The 24208-nt window shown below is 51.1% G+C and overlaps 2 protein-coding genes across 4 annotated transcripts in view; one reads left to right on the plus strand and one right to left on the minus strand.

Moving 5' to 3' along the window:
- The window catches only part of LOC133359663 (protein S100-A1-like), a 450535-nt gene that overhangs the window by 242212 nt on the left and 184115 nt on the right, over positions 1-24208 (minus strand). The gene's annotated exons all lie outside the window — the stretch shown is intronic.
- LOC133359613 (spectrin beta chain, non-erythrocytic 1-like) overlaps positions 1-24208 on the plus strand; it is a 152559-nt gene that overhangs the window by 83395 nt on the left and 44956 nt on the right. For all 3 annotated transcript variants that reach the window (XM_061578084.1, XM_061578091.1, XM_061578098.1), the window contains 3 exons: positions 4956-5047; positions 19186-19266; positions 22604-22719. In XM_061578084.1, coding sequence (XP_061434068.1) covers positions 4956-5047; positions 19186-19266; positions 22604-22719 — 289 coding nt within the window. The remainder of the gene's footprint in view (positions 1-4955; positions 5048-19185; positions 19267-22603; positions 22720-24208) is intronic.

The raw sequence follows: 24208 nt of genomic DNA on the forward strand, positions 1-24208 counted from the left end.
CGTGCACTCTTCACGAGGCCGCGTGGTTGACGCTCTACCCCTGGAGCCATAAATACACGAGGGTGCCTATTACTCAACTTTGATGGAAACACCAATAAGCGTGTATTTCTATTCACAGCGTGTGTTCCTTGATTTATTTGATGAAAATTGTGATTCATAGATTCCGCTAAACCGGCACGTATGGACAACCGTGCGTTTTTTCCATGGATACACCCCAAGAATAACATCACGTTTTAACTATCTCGGGCCCACACAATAGCCCCACTAACTTCAGTTTCCCCAGTAGACTTCACAAAAAAGCAAGCACTAAATAACGTTCCGTGTTTCTTGTTTTTTACGTGCACTGCTAAATACCTCAGGCCCCGAGAGACAATGCGTCTATATTTAACTTGGCCGCACGTGAACAATGGGCAGCGCAACTCAGCAGGCGGCTGTCGGCGGGAGGCGAGACACGGCAGAGCGACAGCGTTCACAGTTCCCAGAGATGGCGCGCCCCACGACAGCCGGCCCACGCGTATGCTGCAGACCAACGCGCACAGCCTGCCTGCAGTGTGCACTGTGGACGTGCTACCGTCCATTAACGCACGGCGTTGCTTTCGCACTTCGAGTGCCGCGTCGCTGCTTTTGTACGCGGAACCGGCTCGCCCTAGACCCCTCCTCCCGTGACCGTAACGAGGGGACAGGCCGGCTAATAAAAACGACAACAATAGACGAGTTCGGAGGCGATGGGCGGATACTCTGCATTGTGTTCTGCCCTCTTCTTGAGGGTCGAGTGACTCCGCCACCGAGGGACACCAGAGGGTTGTGGAACGGCCACTCGTTATTTCAAAGTGTTCTTCTGAGGAGTATTCGTGCGTCTGTAAATATGACCAGATGCACACCAATAGAGCTCACGTTACACAGCACCTAACTGCTCAATCCCTGTGTAGAGGTGATACGCGCTGGGATTAGAGATCGTATGCCAGCGCGTAATGATTGGCTGTGTAGGTGGTGACGTGCGCTGACGGTGGAGGATCAGGGGTCAGCGCGGGGTCGTGGGTTACGGGGTACTGATTGGCTGTGGACGGGTGACGTGCTGAGAGGGAGTGATCGGGTGGCAGCGCGGTGTGATTGGTGGAGGAGTGTTAACACGCGCTGGGGAAAACGGATCGTAGAGAGAGTGCGTCGTGATTGGTTCATTAAGGAGCGATGCTCACGTTGAAGTACGCATCAGCTCCGCCTCTCGTGAGCAGGGGCTATAAAAGGGGATGCACACAGGCGTGAGGGCAGTGTGTAACCAGCGAAGAATGAAGACGGGGATGAAGACCTAGGGCCCTGCGGTACCTAGTCCCGCTGTCCTAACGGGACCGGGACTCTGTGTAACCCAGAGGCGAGTGTAGTGTGTGTAGCCATAGGCGTAAGGTCTACACGAGCCGAATGCAGTGTATTGTGTAGCCAGAGGCGTAGGGTCTACACGAGTGAAGGGTATCGTGTGTAGCCAGAGGCCTAGAGTTTACACGAGAGTAGTGGAGTGTGAAGTCGGAAGAAAGGAGACTACACGTTGTATTTTGATACGTAAAGATTTAATAAAAGTGTGTTCCCGTCAAGAAGTTCCTGCCGTCAATTCCCATACTTCACCTGTACAGCGTCCATCCGAATCTGAATAGATGCCCTCTGCCCTTAATTGATTATTCCACTGATGGGCGTGGCCTACTGTGCAGTTACATTAACGCCAGTCATTACATTAAGCCCATACCAGCTACATATGCATGTATGTATGTTGAACTTTTTTAGCCCCGGATGTAGCCAAGCATGCAAATTTTGGTGCTTTGCATAATAAGAACGGGATGGCACTCTTATTTCTGGCATCAATAAGCGGCGTGATGACACATATCTTCAACAGATGTCGTTCCGCTGTAGCAGCTGCATTGCTGAGTGTTTCCCACTCAAAAAACGAGTCCTGAGGAAATTCCACATTCACTTGGGACGACCCGCTGTTATGGCTTCCTGCAAAAAAACGGCGCTCAGTCTATCAGCAATGATTCGATCCGCGACCGGTCCCGGCCCATGATTCAAGCGCTCTGCCCACAGTGCCCCCCCCCCCCCCCCCGGCCGGATAATAAACCCATTGCTTTAACATGGCAATGGGAACAATTGAATGTGAAAAAATGAAAAATTAAAATGTTACTTTACTGAATTAATTGGCAGATTAGCAGACTGCTTCCAGCAGTGTTTATTTTTTATTTTTAAGCACAGCAATACGCTCTCCATCGTATTCAGCATTCTAACAATCATAACGTTCAAGTTGTAACACGACTCAGAGACGCAAGGAGGAACCGCAGACGAGTGGGAATCTGGGAGGACATCTAACACGTAGGCTTTCACGACCAATGTTATTCATAATAAAGGTTTTTGGGTTATATCGCGTGAATATAAATGTGTCGTTAACCCACCACCACATATCCAATTAGTAAGGTTTGTCACCTGAACAAAACGTGCCAATTAGCTATTACTTTAGCACATCGGTGTGACAGTGAGAAAACCATAACACCCGCAGAAAGCACACGCATGCAAGGGGGAAACACTCTTTCCCATTCAGGCGGAACAGGTGAAGATCACTTTTTTTGTACGTACTGCCTTCTCCTGGCGAGCCAGGACATTGCTCCCCCTCGACGCCCACCCACGGGACGGGAGTTTCGCAACATTTGTGCGATCCACCAACCCTCGCTGCCTCCACAGTGCTGGATTACAGACCACGTGCATAGCCCCACCCGCGGCCATATACATCACAGCTCTTCCATAGACACACTCGTTGTTTACAGCCGGGCATATTGTGTAACGGCTACTCTCCCTTCTTTGATCCACTCCTATTGAGTCGTTCGTACTGTTCCGAGAACTGCCTCGAGGTCCAGTGTCCTGATTAACAATGAATTAGGGGTACGGGGAGATGTTAACTACCTTGCCTGGTCTACAGGAGGTCGTGGGTTCGATCCCGACCCTGACGCCTGCTGCTGTGTATTTGGTGTTTGCGTGTCTCTCTCCCCGTGGTCGCGTGGATTTTTCTCCGGGTCCTCCAGTTTTTCCTCCACATTTATAAGCATGCGTTTGGGCTATTTGGTTTGTATACATGTCCACGCGATAAGCCACTTGGTTGAGCTGTCATTTGTTGCCAGGTCGCTTCTGAAAAGGAGCTATATAGCTAAGTGGGCCTTACCTGGTAAAATACAAAAAAAACGTGTTTTGAGTTTAGTTAGATTGGAACCACACGGCACTCCTCTCGTTCCTCAATCGCGCGTACTTGCCACCTTGGAGAGACGCGTCAAGGAGAGACACTGATCGCTCTCAGCCGGCCTGGCTGACGAATTGCCACTGACGGGAGTCGTTAGCAGGGATTAGAAACATCATTTGACGTGAGACATCAACTGTAGTAGACTCATCAGCCGATATATCTGAATGGGATAGTTGAGCAGAGTTTCATGAAGTATGACGATTGCCCCCTTTTCTGGATGTTTTTTCTGCTGATTAATTAGCCATGAAGCCAATTGGATCATTACAAATATTCTATTTAATGAAATGCATTTCAACTGTATATGTTTGTTAAGCACTTGTATTCAGTTATTAATACGTAACATATAATGCTCGTCAAATAATACATTGCGTAAATCATGCCCGTGGAAAACAACGCAATCTGCGAGTTCGACTCTCCGCATTGCCACGCAGTCGGCATTCCTCTCCGTATCCGAGTCGATAACCGCAAGGGGCATCCGAAACATTTCGCGAGGTCCTCAACGCGACGGTGTTTACATAGGCAGACGTGATTCAGCTGCAGGACTTGGTCTAAACCACTTGGTGTGTGTGTGTGCGTGCTCACGGCCACCAACACCAGCGACGATTATCTGAAGCGGTCCTGGCGCTCCCCTAGGTCGACTCAGCCTCAAATGAGTACCTGGTGCGATGTGTAGTAAACATCGCCACTGGGGAGACAAAGGCGGTCGGGTGCGGTGTTGGCCACCAACCCCCTCGTGTGCCGTGCCGTCCTTCATAGTTGCTCGCTCACAGCACTTGCCCCAAAAGTCTGTTGAGGCTACATGGGGAAATGTAAGTCTATGGACAATGTTCGTCCATGGGCAGTGTCAGTCTTTCTGTGCCAAGTCCTTTCCCAGAGACGTCGGTGATCATGGCCTTCCCTCCATTTGGCTCTGTCCACGATTTTACTCAAGAACTTTGCATGCAATACTTACTCCTAGTTGCAATCCAATTATTTATATTTCTTATGATGTAACTTAACTCGCTGTCTTCCCCGGCTTCTTGTGCCTGTAATTGTACCAGTCAAAGCATGATATTAAGTGTCTTGTTTTCTCTTGACATGTCCAAGGGATCTAACTTTACTATTCTCTAATTATTATTTCTGTACCTGCCATCCAAAATATATTTAAGTTACCTGTCTCATCTGTCCGTGAAATTCTTAACATCCTCCATCTTAAAAAAAAGATAATTCTATGACTTACAGTTTGCTGTGTAGTCTTTGCAATTGTCCAGCTCTCACATTGCATTGTGAAGGAGCCATTACATGTTGAGTCAAGACAGAGTGCTTTGAGTGTGTCTCACCAGTCACCTTGTATGAACCGTGGTTTGTATTGAATCTCTGCGGCAGTGCAGGCACCTGGGCCTGTACTCAGTTGACTGGGCTAAAGGTGTCGAGCAGCCGCGTGTGTAGACGAGTGTGCGTTGACGAGTTGTCACGGGGGGCACAGGTGGTGCATCAGCCGGCCATCTCAGTCAGTCGACCCGTGGAACCTGAGTCTGCCCGGTGACCTCGTGCTAGCGGGCGTTCGACACTTCACTTGGCCTCAACGTGCACATAACCTGGCACAAGTGTAGTGGTGACGTCACCGCCACTTAGTGGCGAATCGCGGTTGTTGTTGTTGGAGTGGTGGAATACAATGCGTTGTGCCCACTGTTGTCGCTCCTCACAGATCCAGGACATCAGCGTGGAAACGGAGGACAGCCGGGAGGTGAAGTCGGCCAAGGACGCCCTGCTGCTGTGGTGCCAGATGAAGACGGCAGGGTGAGTGTTTCCCACTGACACGTGCGGTGAGTGTCTTGCACTGACACACGGAGTGAGCGTCTCCCACTTACAAGGGGGGGGGGGGGGGGTGAGTGTCTCCCTCTTACATACATGGGGTGAGCGTCAACCTGTTATCCAACCCTTCAAGGGCAAGGGTTAATGGATCACTTAGATTTGCTCAGCTCCTAAAGACACCGGGCACTGGGCTGTGAAGTGGCCAGGAGGGGTTTCTATGGGAGACAAAACGTTAACCGAAAAACCGTTAACCGATGTCACTGTTAACCGAGCAACTACTCCAATTGGCACGCATTGTTTGAGTGACAAACCTTACTAATTGGCTGTGTCGGGTGGTGGCGGGTTTAACGACACAACATTTATATTTTTACGCGATCTAACCCAAAAAAACTAACCCTCTGATGGATAATTTTGGTCGTGAAAGCCTCCTATGACGTGTTCAACGGAACAGCGGCGAGTTGTAGCACGGGCCCGTTGGAGGGTGGAAAAATCCTGTCCTGTGGACACGACCCCCAACGTAGCCGACCCAGTTTGTGGCCACCGGGTGTAAAAGATGTGGCTGAAACTCGTGGCCTTTTGTCAGTTTAACGGCCTCGGGGCAACGTGTCGAGCGGTGAGTCACGTTTTATGGGTGGGGGGGGGGGCTGACTTACGTGGATTGTCGGCGTTCCTCCGCTCGTGCGATATTCACGCGGGGACATTTTCCGCCATTTAAGGTGCGAACCGAGGATCTGCCATCCGCGCGCACACAACACACATCGATGTACGCGACTCGTCAATATGCACAAGCACATCGATATGCACAGAACGTCAATATTCGTAATGTATTAATATACACGACACATCGATATTCACGATGTATCGGTATACGCAACACATCGATATTCGTAATGTATAGATATACTCCACAACACATCGATATTCATGATGCATTGATGTACACAACATATTGATATTCACATCACATCGATATTCATAATGTATCTATATACACAATATTCATTGGGTCTTTCGAAATGTCGTGATATTTTTATTATTTTTTCTATCTACGTGGCTTTACCGAAAGACCCAATGAATATTAATCCCTGCAGTCACGAAAGCTTTAAGTCAAGATATATACACAATGCATTGATATAGGTGACGCATTCCTATCCATAATGTCTCGATGTTCATAGTGAACTTCACGTGTCTGTCTCTGGCGACGCGATTGGACCGCCGCCGCGACCGAGCGTTACCACGGAGACCGCTTCTCTCCACCCCCTCGTTTGGGGGAATTCACATTTTGACTCGACGATTCGCCTTTGAGCCTTTTGAATGTTCAATATTTACAGAAATGTATAACTTTAGCAACAACAGCAAAAGAGTTCTTTGAGCCACGATTTCGTTCCGGACTTTTGTTCTTGTGTCGCGTAACGTGGGGGATCTCGTCATATCATGTTGTGGCACGAAACACGGATGTTAGTTTGTATTCACGGTAAAACCATTGCTTCGGACGAGTTTTGATTCGCCGGTTCTGCATGTTCGCGAGTTACTAAATGTAAACTAATTCCCTATTTACCATTTCCTCCCCCTCGCCTGTGTTCACTCGTAGTAGGAACGTAATCCCATTTTCCCCATTGGAACAAGGTTTCTGCATTCACGAACGTTTTCAAGAACGTGACCCTTCGCGGCTCGAGAGGGCTTGCGGAATTTTGAACTTCTTTTCCACCGTACGTAGCCAACCGTGCTCATCGGAGGTGCGGTGGCAGGGGGAGGAGGGGGGGGCGTGAAGACAACAACTCAATGCAAAAAGCAGTTCTCAAGAAATGAGTTTTCAATCTAGATGTTTTAGTTAGAAGGGAAGGTTATCTTCGAGAGGCAATTCCTTTACTTTGCGATGGGCATTCAACCCTGATTTGAAGCTTTCGTGACTGCAGGAATCCATACTCTTTGGTTCTTTCGGTAAAGTCACGTAGGTAGAAAAATAAAGTAAAATAAATGACGACGGTTTCGGGCGCAACACAAGCGTCAACCCGCCAGCCCGACCCCACCAATGGCTCCTGTTTTTGGTCCGAGGTCCGAGGTTCACGTTAATTTCTTTGTCTATTACAATGTCGACGCTGCCGTTCGTGGCCGACCGCTCGATGTTTCGGGCCTCTAGGCCTGAGCTCGGCAACTGTGCTTAAAGAGACACCGATAAGATTCATAAACCCTTTCCGTGTTTTGTTTCGTTTGTCCCATCTTGTTTTGTCTTGTTAATTCTAGTGGCCTGCGTTGGCGTATAATTTACGACCGTTATAACTCACCGATTCTTAGATGTACGCTTCGATGCATTCATCGTGAGCATTGCAATCTATTTCACTCGCTTGAGTTAACAGGTCATATAATGTCTCTAACTTTGTGTGTAATCTCTAATCTACGTGCTCCTCTTTGTCTCAGTACAATTCCGAGTGTGCATCTCTTTCTGCTCCTTTGCGCACTCATCAGCATCCGTTCCATTTTTACTTTTCAACGTCCGTGTTTCTAATCCATACGTGCAATCACAGGTAGAATAACCTTCTCAGATTTTAACGGGTATTCCTATTTATCCGCACAGTATTTAAATACCGAAGTAGGAATGTGTGGAACCTTCGGGGTATTTCCTCATCCCGCTTGCTGCGACGACAACAACGATGTTGTTGTTATTGAAGGGATCCAGGGTCTCCGGAGGGCTCGAACAAAAGTGGAAAAATACCGGAGAGTTCTTTCTTGTTCTGCGGTAGTGACCCGTTCCCATGGGTGTGCCACTCGGAGTAAGAGATTGTGGCACAGCTTCCCACTCTCTTGGGCAAACACGGACTTTGCAGTCCTGCAACGCTCCCACCGCCTCCTCATATGTGCTTTCAGGGCCTCTCTTTCGTATGGCTGCTGATGTAAATATACAGCAACATCTACAATTTCACATTCAGGTGGTCAAGCCAGACAACCGCGTGAGGAATAGCGGAGTGCATCATCATCGCAGTGATGTCGCCTTCGTATTTTTGGATCGGGCATTGCGTCATTATACGTTGTACGGTCTGTTCTGGATGACTACAGTCACACACACTGGAGAGTTTTTAATTTCAGATTTGAAGCTTTCGTGACTGCAAGGATTCATACTCTTAGGTTTTTTTGGTAAAGTCACGTTGGTAGTTTTAATTCTCCCTTTATGCATCAGGTATCTGCATCTACTGCCATGGTTTGTGCAGATGTGGTTCAGGGTGGACCATGAGCTCTGTAGAATATCAAACCCAGGGATATTCTGTGTTTGGTCTTTCACAAAGTGTGCGTGAGTTATTTTTAACTCCATTCAACCCTCCAGGCTTCATTGGGGTTGAATTCGCGTTGTTTAAGCTTAAGCTCATCGGTTCAAAAGAGCTTGGCATGACTTCACGCGATGACGAGGGACGTCGTTGAGCTCCTGATGAATGGGAAGGCGACTGCTTTCCTCCTTTTGCGGGACTTCCTGGAGGGTTGCGGCGGTTGGGTGGGGGAGAGATTTGCTGACAGCACGGGCAGCCTCAGGCTGTTGGGGTCGACTTGAGGGTTCCGGTGATGCACCGCATCGCAGTGTGGACATCAACAAGCGGAGTGAGACTACTTCTGGTCTATACTGGTGCACGGTATTCGGAAACAGAGTACACAAGGGCCATCGTTGATGTCCGTAGCCCTGGTGCTGATGCTCCCCAGCTTGACCCTTGTTTTTTGCTTTGGCGGCCACCTTTTCCAGGTGGTCGTAGAAGGTTCGCGTGGGTTGGAGTGGGGTCGTGTTGCACAGTGTTGCCGCAGAAGGTCAGAGTGCGCTTGGCGCTCCTATAATTATCAAGATGAAATGCAATGACTGTCGTTTTGCAAGGATTTGGCTTAAGCCTTCATTTCCGGAAATATTCCCCCATGGTGTTTAGGTCTTGTTTCAGAGTCAATTCGACGTCGTTGAAAGCGACTGCTTGCGTTCCCAGGGCAAGGTCATCCGCATGTTACAAATTTGTGTCGATGGTGATGCTTGATTTGTGGTCCAAGCGTTCATATGCGGTTGCTGCTGCGGCTGGCTCTGCACGCTTTGTTGAAACAGCGAGTGTAAGAAGGAACCGGCACCATACAGCATCCATTTCCATTCATAGGACAAAACTAGCCACTTTGGTTTATTGCTGAACATGATGATGTTTCCTATGAGCGGAGTTTTCTGGGTGGCACGGGGCGGGGGCAACGCCCCGCCCAAACTGGATACCTTCATTCATACATTTTCAGGAGTTTACAATGAAGATTAAAAATAAATTAATTACATGCTCCCACGATTCATAATGTGATATTTTGTGTCACAAACCTGGAACCAGTCACAGTTATTAGCCGTATCTGCGAGCGGAGCATCGCCACAGGCCTCGGCCTCGTGACGTTGTCTCTGTGATACAGCGGTGAGCAAGTGAACGTGCTTGTCATTACTATTAATATTACTACATACAGAGCTGCTGCAGAACACATGTACATCAGTGATAGATTTCAAAGTGTGACTGCAGGTACCATGATTCCACCATCGAGGAGAAGCGTTCCCCCACTTGTAATTTACAGCAGCACTACGTCACTTATCCATGCTCGCTGCGGAAGGCGGTATCGACGGGCATGCGATGAGGTCGGGCATGCGATGAGGTTGGCTTTTGTAAACATCGTCATAAAATGGCAGTTACACACCGTCATATTCACACAGGTCACCAGGCGAAAGGCAAAGTGCGTGACACGCGGAAGAAAGATTCGCTGCGCTCATAAGTGACCGAACGGGGGGTTGAAGGACACACTTTCTGTGCTGGACGAGGTCACATTTGTGGACATGGAAAGCAAACGGAAGTTACACCGTTATGCACAATTTCTGCAGCGAATGGGGGCGCTGTGGCGAGATGTTAACTACCCCGCCTAGTATATAGGAAGTCGTGGGTTCCATCCCGACCGTGATGCTATTATATTTGGAATTGTCGTGTGGATTTTTTTCCGGGTGCTACGATTTTTCCCTCCACAGTTAGAATCAACATCACTGGGTTTAGAGTATTTCTGCTGTAAATGTCCACGTGATGAGCCGCTTTGTTGAGCTATCATCTGTGCCCAGGTCGCTTCTGAAAAAGAGACGTACAGCTCAATGGGCCTTACCTGGTGAAATAAAAAATAGTTTAGTTTAGTTATACTTTATTTACTTTTCGGGCGGTTTTAGCTCGGCTGGAAGCCAGCCCTGCCGTGCGACCTCAGATGCACCCGTGAGGCACCGATTGAATTTTTCATTCCATAGTGAACGACATTTTGCCGTAGCAACAGCAGCAGTGTTGGGTGCTGTGTTTAAGCCCTCTGATATCCACAAAGCGAACTGTGTGGATGCTATAGAGACAAAGGTCACACCAAAGGGTGGTCGTTAGGTCTAGGCTGCTTAATCGGGTGTTCTTTTCTTTTCAGGCCGTTAATTACTTATTAATTGTGAACCCGAGGTTCAGTTTCACACTGTTTGCTTGGGGTCAAATCGGCCCATCATCCCTCAGGGGGTCTATGAATTGGGTACCACCTTGTGGGAAGCCAAGAGACGTTGTATGGACCCCCCCCCCCCCTCCAGAGTAATGTGGAATTTCCACCACTGGTTCAGGGCCACCACCAATGAAGACTGAAGGTCCCGTTTGAACACACACACAGAGAGAGACTTTGGCTCTTGACTCACACTGCCCGGGCTTGTTGTGGTGGGAAACAAAGGCACAAATTACTGGCTGAGTCTATATGTGGGGCTCTCTCCCCTTGTCATACAATGTGGTTACTGTGTCTATTGAGACCATGAGCTACGGAAATACCGACCCCCCCCTCCCCAAGCCCCCAGACCCTCCAAACAACTCCCTGTCAAAGCCACTCCGCACCCCTCGCACCCATAATAACCTCCCACCCGTCCCCTGTCCGCTCTGTTCCACTCAAGCCCCACGTTTTCCTTTGAGGGATCCAGCAGCAGCAGCAGCAGTAGCCGCTCGCCTTATAAGGCAGTCGTACGGGGCTCTTTTGGCCCGCATAACGCATTCCACACTTGCGCTTATTAGCCAGCCTGCGAAGGTCTTTACTGCAAAAGAACCGTGGCCGTTTTTATATATTTTTTTGTTTTAAAGCGACGCATATGTACGGCGCCTAAATTGCGCTCGGCCGTTTCGGCGCAGTATTTCCACGCGGCACTACGGCACGGTCACGGAGACGCCGTAAATTGAACGTGACGGGCGGCTCTCGCGAGTTAGAACGCGCACGCGACGCCGGGCGCTCCCCGCGCGGGGCCGCGACTCGTCTCGTGAGCAAGGCGCGGGCTCCTGGTCACTTAGCAAGGCACCGGTCCCATTGCAAATCGGCGGTTCCCAGTAGATGCCAATACCTTTGGGATGAATGCACCCTGTAGTTTGTCCGTACTCTGTAGACTCCCGCACCTCCGATGTGCACGGTTGGCGACGTACACACATACTTACATGCTGTGGTGGTGCCTTATCTTACCCTAACGGAATTTATATCGCGCCTTAACCAAGGTGCTTTACAAATAATTAACAACGGTACAGCGTATGAATGTAATGGTGGAGAGGAGGTGAATAAAATAAATGACAGGAAGCAACGGGGGCGAATCTGCGATGATGCGTGAATTCGGTGACAGCGACATTGATGACAGTGAATGATGATGGATGGATTGAATGAACGGGGTTAATGAGTGAGAGCCGTGAAATGAGAATATGAAGAGGGAACAGGGAACGGTGGTGGTGGTGGTTATGAGGGGGAGATTTAAGGGGGTCGTGGGGTGAGCTCGGGAAAATTAGTGAGTTTTGAGTGAGGAGCGGCAAACCAGTGAGCGAAGTTGACTATGTAATGTAGCGTATAAGTTTGTGAAGCCACTTTTACTTTGTGTTATACATTACAAGCGCCCTGCTTTTAATTCGTCTAGACCACAGGTCAGCAACCAAAATAACAAGAAAGAGCTCATTTTTGTTTGAATTCGGTAAAAATATATATATTTCAAGAGCCGCAATGCACTGTGTGGTGAATACAAAGACGGCGGTGGTCCTTAGAAAACGACGTCACGAAGAGGTCACTTAGAGAGGTCACATAACGAGCCGCCGCGTGCAGCTCCGGAGCCGTAGGTGCTGACCCCCTGGCCTGGACGTTTGAACCCCCAGTTTCAACCCCCAGTCGTAAAACGCCACCGTCGCTCCGGCGCAACATGTGGATGCGTCGCGGGAGCAGGAACGTCTGCGGTTCCGGTGATGACCCCGCAACGCTATCGGACGGAGCCACGATCCCCGACCGTGAATTTACGTTCGTCTGAAGTGTGAGCACTTACCCATGCCTTGGACGGCAACATTGCATCACTGTTTCTACTTACGTCCTGTTTATTAAACTCTGGAAACGCGACCAACTTTGGATAGCGTGTAGAGATGACGAGGTTTTGTTTTGAGAAGTTAGATGTCACGCTGTGTGTAAACTGGAAATGCGTATACACTGGGGCATAGTTGTTATCATTACGCCTGTTTACCCAGGAAAGCCTCACTCTCTCTTGTCATGGAGGGTCCTGCGAAATGCACGCAGTCGGCAGCGATAATCGCCACGTGCATATCCCCATCGAGAAATTTACCGTGTAATTTTTTTCAAGTTTTCTAAGTTTTGAGCCATGACCCCGGCGCACAATCACACAGCTACTCTTGCGAATGACATCACCAGGATCTTGAATGTTCAGCTGCAAAGTAGACGACACGCTATTTACGTGGTTAACACAGTCGCGGTAATAACCAGGGTGGCCGCTGAAATCGAACCGTCAATGTCTGCAACAAGCGGCGAACGCACCACCGCAACGCTGTAAACTATACATATATATTTTTTTTACTAAGTAAGGCCCATTGAGCTATATGGCTCTTTTACAGAAGCGACCTGGGCACAAATGATAGCCAAACAAAGTGGCTTATCACGTGGACATTTATAGCAGCCAAATACTCAAAATGCACGATTCTAAATATGAAGGGAAAAACCGGAGGACCCGTAGAAAAATCCACACGACCACGGGGAGAGAGATACGCAAACTCCAAATATGCAGGCATCATCAGGGTCGGGATGGAACCCACGACTTCCTGCATGCCAGGAGTAATAGTGAACATCTCGCCACCACCCCATATTTTAAAAAATACATATAATCAAACATATATTATTTTAATTTGGATGTCGACATTATTTTGCGTGACGAGCAAAGGGAAGCACAGCAGCAGCAGCGCTGCAATTTCACCGCGTTGCATAATTTACTTGCTGACGCGTGATTGGGTACCGGCCATTATGGTGGGACTACGCGGGCGGAGTATTTGTATGCGACGTGGAATTTCACAACAATACAAAAATGTGACACTCGGCTTCTCTTAACCTCGTGAAGTATAGGTGCCCGAACATGGCAACGAAAACGTTGGAAATGATATCCGTGGGACGGTTTGCGTCTGCGAGGGAGTGCACTGCTGCCCTCTACAGACGCGAGCCCCTGGTGCGAGTTCACTCTGGCCGCAATGCGGCTGTCGTGAGTGAGGATTCTCAGTTGGGGCCCAGAGCCTCGGGCACTGCTGCTGATTAATGTCGCCTGGGTGACCTCACACGAAGGCCATCCGTGAATCGGCATTGGCACATTACGACGGGATGGCGATAATTCTAAACATTGTAAATTCAAGTTAAACAAACTTCAGATGCGTGCCTTGTTGCCATTTGTGTGGAACGCTGGTTGATAATTTCCCATCTGGAGAGCAATGTTTATTCCACATGACCGCCACTTTCCCCCCCCGTGCTTCTGAATTGGCTGTGCTTCTTGTTTACGATGTCAAAAAGCTGTGCTTCACTATCTTTGTAAACCCCCTACAGTCAGCGGGGCACAGATCATGTGAGGGCTCGGGCCCAAAGACAATGATCGCCCGTATAGCCTTGAACAGACTGTTGGGACAAGCGCTGTAAGCGAGCAGCACCTATGCACGGCAGAACGACGCACGAGGGGGTGGGTGGCCAGGCACCACACCCCTTTGTTCCCCCAGTGCTGTTTTTACACACCGCACCAGGTACTAATTTAATGCAGAGTCGACCTAGGGGAGGCCCAGGCCCAGTTCAGATAATTGTCACTGGTGTTGGCCGTGAGCTGGAATCGAATTCGGGTCACCGGGTTCATTGGGCAGTGAGCTAGCCACTACACTACTGCTTCCCGCTACACTACTGCTTCCCGCAGGAGATATCACAAACACGCTTCCCATAGGCACAAGGCGCTGCGTCCTACAACATGTTCCATGACACGAAGGTTTCGGAAAGCTCTCCAATGTTTTTTTTTATCTAGCCACATGTTGTTCGGCACGATGTCCGACGTTTCCGAGCCACTTTCAATTCAGTTTAACACGTAGGCTTTCGCGACCAATATTATTCATAAGAGAGGTTTTTTCGGTTGGATCACGTAAATATAAACGTGTCGTTAAACCCGCCACCACCCGACACAGCCAATTATGTTTGTCACGACTTAAAGCTTTCGTGACTACAGGAATACATATTCTATGGGTCTTTCGGTAAAGCCACGTAGATAGAAAAATAATAAAAACACGTCGTGATATTTGTATTATTTTTCTATCTACGTGGCTTTACGGAAAGACCCATAGACTATGTTTGTACGTAAACAAAACATTCCAATTCGTTACTCGTGCAGCACACCAGTGTGTGTAGAAGAGCGTATTAACCCATACATTAACCCCCTCTGCCCTTCGCACAAGATTGGCTCACAAGTGACGACGTAACATTTATCCCTCTTAGACCGATACGGGGATTTCTCCACAACTCTGGGTGGCGATTGATAATCTTAGTTGAAATTACTGGCGAAACGTCGTACTCGAATTGTAAATGTTGTGGGTTTATTCTCCAACACACAAGCGGTGTTCTTTACTAGAAACGAATTGGCACGTTTTGTTTACGTGACAAACCTTACTAATTCGCTGTGTCAGGTGATGGCGGGTTTAGCGACACATTTATAGTTACACAATCTAACCCAATAAAAACCTCTTATGGACACTTTCAATTCGTTTATAACAAACTTCACCGCTGCATTGGGTGAAATAAGCAGGGCCCCAGGCCGACTCATTGAAAGGCAGTCAAACTCCTGGGGACAGGTGACACATGGGAATTCCGCTGTAGAGTCATAATGATAGGCCTGAATCCAGCCGCAGTTCGGACCGACGGACCGGACCCTGATCCATCAGTCGCACGCACAAAATTTTCGTGTCGATTTGATGAACATGCGGGGAGAGTGTAGAGTGGCTCTGCACGTTGCAGGGTCTCTGTGTGTGTGAGCCGCTAGGCCAGGGGCCGGCAATCAAAATAACTACACGAAGAGGTATTTATTTCAAATAACAATAAAAAAACTCAATACTTCAAGAGACGCAGTGCACACGGTGAATACCAGACGGTCGTTTTTTTATATATAGACGGCGGTCACAAAGCGGTCCTTAAAGAGCCGCACGTGGCTCCGGAGCCGCAGGTTCCCGACCCCTGCGCTCGACCCACCTCCAAACGAACGCGTCGTGTGATGGGCTACTGCCAACAGGCGCTGCTGGTCATGATGAGATGGGTCTACAAGTCTCACGTAGATGCACGTGTCTAGCTCAACTGATGGCATTAAGGCCCTCGCCAATGAATTCGATCCTTCCCTAAATGTTTACGTTCAACAGCTGCAAGCCGAACCTTGAGCCGAGATGATGCTGTTGTCTGCGTGGCTGTTATGGAGTTGCCGTGGTGACCATGGTCCTGGTGTTGTCTCCGGAGTTGCCGCCCGTGTCCAGCTCCTGCGGATTCCGCTGATGTGGCTTCCCCGCAACTTCATTCGCGGCTTTGTAGGGTTTTTGTTGTTGTTGCTTGGGGGAGCGAAATCCCTGGGTGGTAATCATCATCATAACAACACCGATGTCATTTACCTATCCAGGAAAAACCTCACTGAGCCACAAGGCTTTGCGGGGCCTTCAGCAGTAGAATGTTTGGCCCGTTCCTTGGAGAGTTCTTTTTTGGAAGTGGGATGAACTCGCAGGAACCTGGGGAAAAAAAACACCCAGGTAATCCTGGAGTTCACACTTAAATGATTATTAGCATGGTTGGCGATGTGCGGTGCGGAAGACGTTCGGCATACACACATCACGCAAATGTCCACGTAAATGGGTTCACTAACCTGCTTCTGGCCTCGGCTTCGCGAACGTTCATGCCGGCAGGATAGCAAGTCAGCCCCTGTGGTGCCTTGAGTACCGGGTGCATGAACTCGGATTTCCGTGCTGTATTTACGACAGAACAGCAGTTTAGTGGGGGTAATTAATGAAAGACACCCTGACGACTGACGGTGAAACGTGGACACAACAAAGACAACCGCCGCAAGCCGCAATAGCCCCACCAAAACAATATTTTAGCGCGTGTTTAACGCACACGGCGCGGTGTTTACGCTCGACACGGCCGCGCGTAAACACGCGACGGTCGAGCGGCGAGCGAGGAGGGAGACGAATGTGAGCGGACCGCGCGCAACCGAATGAGCGGAGTAAAAGGCGACGATGCACCCGTAAACACCGCTGGCAGCGGGCAGTCCGTGGTGCGTGCGAGGGCACTCGGCCGTCACCGCTCGCCCTATTTGGAGCTTTCTCTCTCCCACTCGCTGTTGACACCGCGGGGCACGGGGACAGAGTGCACCGCAGGTGATCCACACAAGGGCCATTTAACATTTGTACGAGATGAGGGTCACTGAGCTATGTCGCGATGTTTCAGAAGTGACATGGCCACAAATTATAGCGCAACAAAGTGGCTTATCACGTGGATATTTACGGCAGCCAAATGTTCTGAACGCGTGTTGATTCTAAACGTGGAGGGAAGAAACGGGAGGGGACCCGGAGAACAATCCACTCAACCAAGGGGAGGGAGAAATGCAAACTCGAAATATACAGCATGCGTCAGGGTCGAGATCGAATCCACGGCCTCCTGGATACCAAGCGAGGTGATCAACATCTCGCCGCTTCGAGATGTTGACTACGAACTGTAGCACAGGCATTGTATGTATGTTGAACTTCGTTCACACTGGTTTTGAGCCAACTACGCCCAGGATGCGTTCCTGAAAACCAGAACATGAATCGAAATTACTTAAATCGAAGCAGACAGATGAGATGGTGCATTTTAACGTGGTGCGGAACCTCATAGAGTACGTGTACACATGGAAGAGACTATAGCCAGTCGTGGACGCTCATGCTTGGGCGCCATCTGGCACCTGAATGTTGCCGTGCAGACGAAACAATGTTGGCTCTTCGTGGTGAAGTTCGTAAATCTCGAGTACGTCATGGCGAGGTACCACATTGTGTAAAGCCGTATCGGGTATCAGTAGTTTGAGTACGTTGGAGCAAAGGTACGTAGAGCGGGAGGGCGTACATCGGGGTATTACGACAACAATGTCAACTGGTCACGTGGTGCACGGTATTCACTCGCTCGCGTCGAGAGAGAACGACTCGGAGCCGCGAGGAGGAACCGCAGGCACGTGGGTTGGCAGCGGCCACGTGTTCGGCCGCTGCCAACAGTTGCCCAAGCTCTGCGGTCCATATGAAGGTGCTGGCAGCCAACTAACGGGAGTTTACACGTGGGAAGGGAAACCGCAGTGCCCTGAGAATACCCACGCGTGCGAGGGAGAAACACTCTATCCTGTACAGTTGAGGTGCTATGCCATGGCATAGCACCTCAACTCCCACAGAAGACCGGCATCTGTGCGGCGATCCACCAACCCTCGCTGCTGCCTCCACATCGCTGGGTCACAGCAGCCACTGCCACCGCCCACATAGCGCTGGGTCTGATCATTACTCACCCTCGTGTTCAAGTTATTATCTTCTCAATTTTTGCTGCCTCTCTCTCTCCGTTCCTCTTCTCCTTGTACTCGATCCACGCTTTCGCTCTCTCTTCTTGCACCCCCCCCCCCTTCAGTGGAACAAACTTCCCCCTCTGCATGAAGCAGTCACCTTCGCTCACGAAGTTTCCACCCCTCACTCAAAACGCAGTCTGATTGTTCACTAGCTCACCCTTAATCTCCGCCTCTCATAACCACCACCACCAGCACCGTGACTGCTCCCTCTTCATAGTCTCATTACACGACTCTCACTCATTAACCCGGTTCATTCAATCCATCATCATTCACTGTCATCAATGTCGCTGTCACCGATGTCACGCATCATCGTAGATTCGCCTCCATTGCTTCTTCTCGTCTATTTCATTCACCTCGTCTCCACCACCATCATCATCACAGCCATACGTTGTACCGTTGTTCATTCTCTGTAAAGTGCCTTGGTTAAGGTGCTTTATAAATGCCGTTAAGATAATGTTAGATTAAAAGGTTTCAAGTTCATTTCCAAAACTGACAATTAAACGCGTCTCCTCCTCGTTTTCCACAGTGGCATGGGCCCCTGGGACTAACGAAGAGGTGCCTACATTTTCCGATAAGAAAAAATAAACATCCTCATATCATGGATAGAAATCCTCTCTCGAGTAGGGGGGGGGGGGCGGGGGGAACCATCGTATTGAGAATACAATGCCTTATTGTACATAACAGGCGTCTAATTGCGTCCCAGTGCGTCGCGACAGCAGCTTCCATCTGTTTGCTGATGTAAGGGTCAGTTGACACCCTGGATACCGTTGCAAACAACAAGGTGTCACGTCTCAAGGGAAAAGCAGATGTCCAAATGATGGGCCACTTTGTTGGGCTGTCATTTGTGGCCAGGTCGCTTCTGAAAAATAAGTGAATGCCTCAGTGGGCTTTGCCTGGTAGGATGGGGATGGTTTAGTTTTATTTGTATGTTTTGGGTGATTCGTTTACCTTTCTTGTGCTTTGCACTCCGATCGTGTTTTGTATTGTTTGTTGTTGTAACGTTCTTAACTGGTGCCCCAACTAGACATCTGTGAAAAAATTGCTTTATAGCTCATCGGATTCCTCCTGCAGTATAAATAAATATTCCGTTTCTGATCTAAATCTCCGTAAACTGTGTCGAATAGGAAGAGTGGCGCTCTGTGTTGAGACATTAGCGGCAGGCGCCTTAAAAATAAATGTCAATTATCTATTTTTATTATTACGTTACCTTCTACAGATACCCGAACGTCCGCGTCCACAACTTCACCACGAGCTGGAGAGACGGCCTCGCGTTCAACGCCCTGATTCACAAGCACAGGTAACCGCTGATTCACACGCACAGGTAACCGCTGATTCACAAGCACAGATAACCGCTGATTCACAAGCACAGGTAACCGCTGATTCACAAGCACAGGTAACCGCTGATTCACAAGCACAGGTAACCGCTGATTCACAAGCACAGGTAACCACTGATTCACAATCACAGGTAACCGCTGATTCACAATCACAGGTAACCGCTGATTCACAAGCACAGGTAACCGCTGATTCACAAGCACAGGTAACCGCTGATTCACAATCACAGGTAACCGCTGCTTCACAATCACAGGTAACCGCTGATTCACAATCACAGGTAACCACTGATTCACAATCACAGGTAACCGCTGATTCACAAGCACAGGTAACTACTGATTCACAATCACAGGTAACCGCTGATTCACAAGCACAGGTAACCGCTGATTCACAAGCACAGGTAACCGCTGATTCACAAGCACAGGTAACCGCTGATTCACAAGCACAGGTAACCGCTGATTCACAAGCACAGGTAACCGCTGATTCACAATCACAGGTAACTGCTGATTCACAAGCACAGGTAACCGCTGATTCACAAGCACAGGTAACCGCTGATTCACAATCACAGGTAACCGCTGATTCACAAGCACAGGTAACCGCTGATTCACAAGCACAGGTAACCGCTGATTCACAAGCACAGGTAACCACTGCTTCACAATCACAGGTAACCGCTGCTTCACAATCACAGGTAACCGCTGATTCACAATCACAGGTAACCGCTGATTCACAAGCACAGGTAACTACTGATTCACAATCACAGGTAACCGCTGATTCACAAGCACAGGTAACCGCTGATTCACAAGCACAGGTAACCGCTGATTCACAAGCACAGGTAACCGCTGATTCACAAGCACAGGTAACCGCTGATTCACAAGCACAGGTAACCGCTGATTCACAATCACAGGTAACTGCTGATTCACAAGCACAGGTAACCACTGATTCACAAGCACAGGTAACCGCTGATTCACAAGCACAGGTAACCGCTGATTCACAAGCACAGGTAACCGCTGATTCACAATCACAGGTAACCGCTGATTCACAATCACAGGTAACCGCTGCTTCACAATCACAGGTAACCGCTGATTCACAATCACAGGTAACCGCTGATTCACAAGCACAGGTAACTACTGATTCACAAGCACAGGTAACCGCTGATTCACAATCACAGGTAACCGCTGATTCAGAAGCACAGGTAACCGCTGATTCACAAGCACAGGTAACCGCTGATTCACAAGCACAGGTAACCGCTGATTCACAAGCACAGGTAACCGCTGATTCACAATCACAGGTAACTACTGATTCACAAGCACAGGTAACTGCTGATTCACAAGCACAGATAACCGCTGATTCACAAGCACAGGTAACCGCTGATTCACAATCACAGGTAACCGCTGATTCACAAGCACAGGTAACCGCTGATTCACAATCACAGGTAACCGCTGATTCACAAGCACAGGTAACCGCTGATTCACAAGCACAGGTAACCGCTGATTCACAAGCACAGGTAACCGCTGATTCACAATCACAGGTAACCGCTGCTTCACAATCACAGGTAACCGCTGATTCACAATCACAGGTAACCGCTGATTCACAAGCACAGGTAACTACTGATTCACAAGCACAGGTAACCGCTGATTCACAATCACAGGTAACCGCTGATTCAGAAGCACAGGTAACCGCTGATTCACAAGCACAGGTAACCGCTGATTCAGAAGCACAGGTAACTACTGATTCACAATCACAGGTAACCGCTGATTCAGAAGCACAGGTAACTGCTGATTCACAATCACAGGTAACCGCTGATTCACAAGCACAGGTAACCGCTGATTCACAAGCACAGGTAACCGCTGATTCACAAGCACAGGTAACCGCTGATTCACAATCACAGGTAACCGCTGATTCACAAGCACAGGTAACCGCTGATTCACAAGCACAGGTAACCGCTGATTCACAAGCACAGGTAACCGCTGATTCACAAGCACAGGTAACCGCTGATTCACAAGCACAGGTAACCGCTGATTCACAAGCACAGGTAACCACTGATTCACAAGCACAGGTAACCGCTGATTCACAAGCACAGGTAACCGCTGATTCACAAGCACAGGTAACCGCTGATTCACAAGCACAGGTAACTGCTGATTCACAATCACAGGTAACCGCTGATTCACAAGCACAGGTAACTACTGATTCACAATCACAGGTAACCGCTGATTCACAAGCACAGGTAACCGGTGATTCACAAGCACAGGTAACCGCTGATTCACAAGCACAGGTAACCGCTGATCCACAAGCACAGGTAACCGCTGATTCACAAGCACAGGTAACCGCTGATTCACAAGCACAGGTAACCGCTGATTCACAAGCACAGGTAACCGCTGATTCACAAGCACAGGTAACCGCTGATTCACGAGCACAGGTATCGCGACGATGTGGCCTGAGTCTCGCGATGGGCGACGAGGTCCCCCGCCCTTTCTCTCTCTCTCGTCCTGATGACGATGACCCATCGCGTGTTCAAACAACCGCAGGCACGGCTGCCCTCGCGGCGGTCCCCCGGTGACGGTGACCTCTGACCGCATGGTCCGCACGTTGCTGGCGGGGCACCTTGTATGGCGGGCGCTTGGGACTGGTGGGAACAGCAGCGGCCGTGGCTTCCCAGCAGCGGAGTTGGCACGACGTGAACGGCGACGTTACGTCGGGAGGAACTATTTAAACGCGCAAATCATCAATCAGCGGCGGCCAGGCAGGCCGGCTGGCTCTTTACGCAGATAGTCGAGGTGGCTTGGGGCTGCCTGGCAGAGGAGTCCATATATGGCGTTTTGAATGAAACAAATCGAAACTCCAACACATTGGCAGGCTTAATGCCGCTGTGTTGTGTTGGTCTACTGGTGTGTATGTTGTATATCCGTGTGTTGAACTTCTTTGGCACCGTACGTAGCCAACCGTGCAAATCGGAGGTGCGGGGCAAATGAATGAGATTTCATTCTGATGCTGCTTGCGCCTTGCGTCTGTGTATCTTTATTGAAATAATGGATATATGAAAATTGGGGCAAAATATGAATGCGGTAAAATATATAATAAATAATAGTGTCCGTTATTAGTTTACCGTAGCATAGCGCACCATTGCTTCGTTGTCGAATCTCGCGTGCGTTTCAGCATCGTTTGCTCGGCACGTGTCTCTCCGATCCCGAGATTCAGGCCGCGCACCGCGTGGGGAGTTTTTGTGTTCTAATACGGAACGCATACAACGTAGAGCAAAGCCGCTATCGGTGGCGACGGTGGCGACCGATGTCCTCCGCTTCATACAGGCCGGACCTCATCGACTTTGATGCCCTGGACCCCGCGGACCCCTACGGCAACATGCAGACGGCCTTCAACGTGGCCGAGCAGAAGCTGGGGCTGACGCAGCTGCTGGACGCAGAGGGTGGGCGCTCCCCCTGCCCCGTCGCACACCCCCTGCCCCGTCGCACACCCCCTGCCCTGTCCCACTCCCCCTGCCCTGTCCCACACCCCCTGCCCTGTCCCACTCCCCCTGCCCTGTCCCACTCCCCCTGCCCTGTCCCACACCCCCTGCCCTGTCCCACTCCCCCTGCCCTGTCCCACACCCCCTGCCCTGTCCCACTCCCCCTGCCCCGTCCCACACCCCCTGCCCTGTCCCACTCCCCCTGCCCCGTCCCACTCCCCCTGCCCTGTCCCACTCCCCTGCCCCGTCCCACACCCCCTGCCCCGTCCCACTCCCCCTGCCCCGTCCCACTCCCACTGCCCCGTCCCACTCCCCCTGCCCCGTCCCACTCCCACTGCCCCGTCCCACTCCCCCTGCCCCGTCCCACTCCCACTGCCCCGTCCCACTCCCCCTGCCCCGTCCCACTCCCCCTGCCCTGTCCCACTCCCCCTGCCCTGTCCCACTCCCCCTGCCCCGTCCCACTCCCCCTGCCCTGTCCCACACCCCCTGCCCCGTCCCACTCCCCCTGCCCTGTCCCACTCCCCCTGCCCCGTCCCACACCCCCTGCCCCGTCCCACACCCCCTGCCCTGTCCCACTCCCCCTGCCCTGTCCCACTCCCCCTGCCCTGTCCCACTCCCCCTGCCCCGTCCCACACCCCCTGCCCCGTCCCACTCCCCCTGCCCTGTCCCACTCCCCCTGCCCCGTCCCACTCCCACTGCCCCGTCCCACTCCCCCTGCCCCGTCCCACTCCCCACTGCCCCGTCCCACTCCCCTGCCCCGTCCCACTCCCCCTGCCCTGTCCCACTCCCCCTGCCCTGTCCCACTCCCCCTGCCCCGTCCCACACCCCCTGCCCCGTCCCACACCCCCTGCCCTGTCCCACTCCCCCTGCCCTGTCCCACTCCCCCTGCCCTGTCCCACTCCCCCTGCCCTGTCCCACTCCCCCTGCCCCGTCCCACACCCCCTGCCCCGTCCCACACCCCCTGCCCTGTCCCACTCCCCCTGCCCTGTCCCACTCCCCCTGCCCTGTCCCACTCCCCCTGCCCCGTCCCACACCCCCTGCCCCGTCCCACACCCCCTGCCCCGTCCCACTCCCCCTGCCCTGTCCCACTCCCCCTGCCCCGTCCCACTCCCCCTGCCCCGTCCCACACCCCCTGCCCCGTCCCACACCCCCTGCCCCGTCCCACACCCCCTGCCCCGTCCCACTCCCCCTGCCCTGTCCCACTCCCCCTGCCCTGTCCCACACCCCCTGCCCCGTCCCACTTTCCCTGCCCCGTCGCACACCCCCTGCCCCGTCCCACACCCCCTGCCCCGTCCCACACCCCCTGCCCCGTCCCACACCCCCTGCCCCGTCCCACACCCCCTGCCCCGTCCCACACCCCCTGCCCCGTCCCACACCCCCTGCCCTGTCCCACTCCCCCTGCCCTGTCCCACTCCCCCTGCCCCGTCCCACACCCCCTGCCCCGTCCCAC

The sequence above is a fragment of the Lethenteron reissneri genome, chromosome 8 (genome assembly GCF_015708825.2).
Source record: "Lethenteron reissneri isolate LAM-NWPU_2019-01 chromosome 8, ASM1570882v1, whole genome shotgun sequence".
Classification (NCBI taxonomy): Eukaryota; Metazoa; Chordata; class Hyperoartia; order Petromyzontiformes; family Petromyzontidae; genus Lethenteron; species Lethenteron reissneri.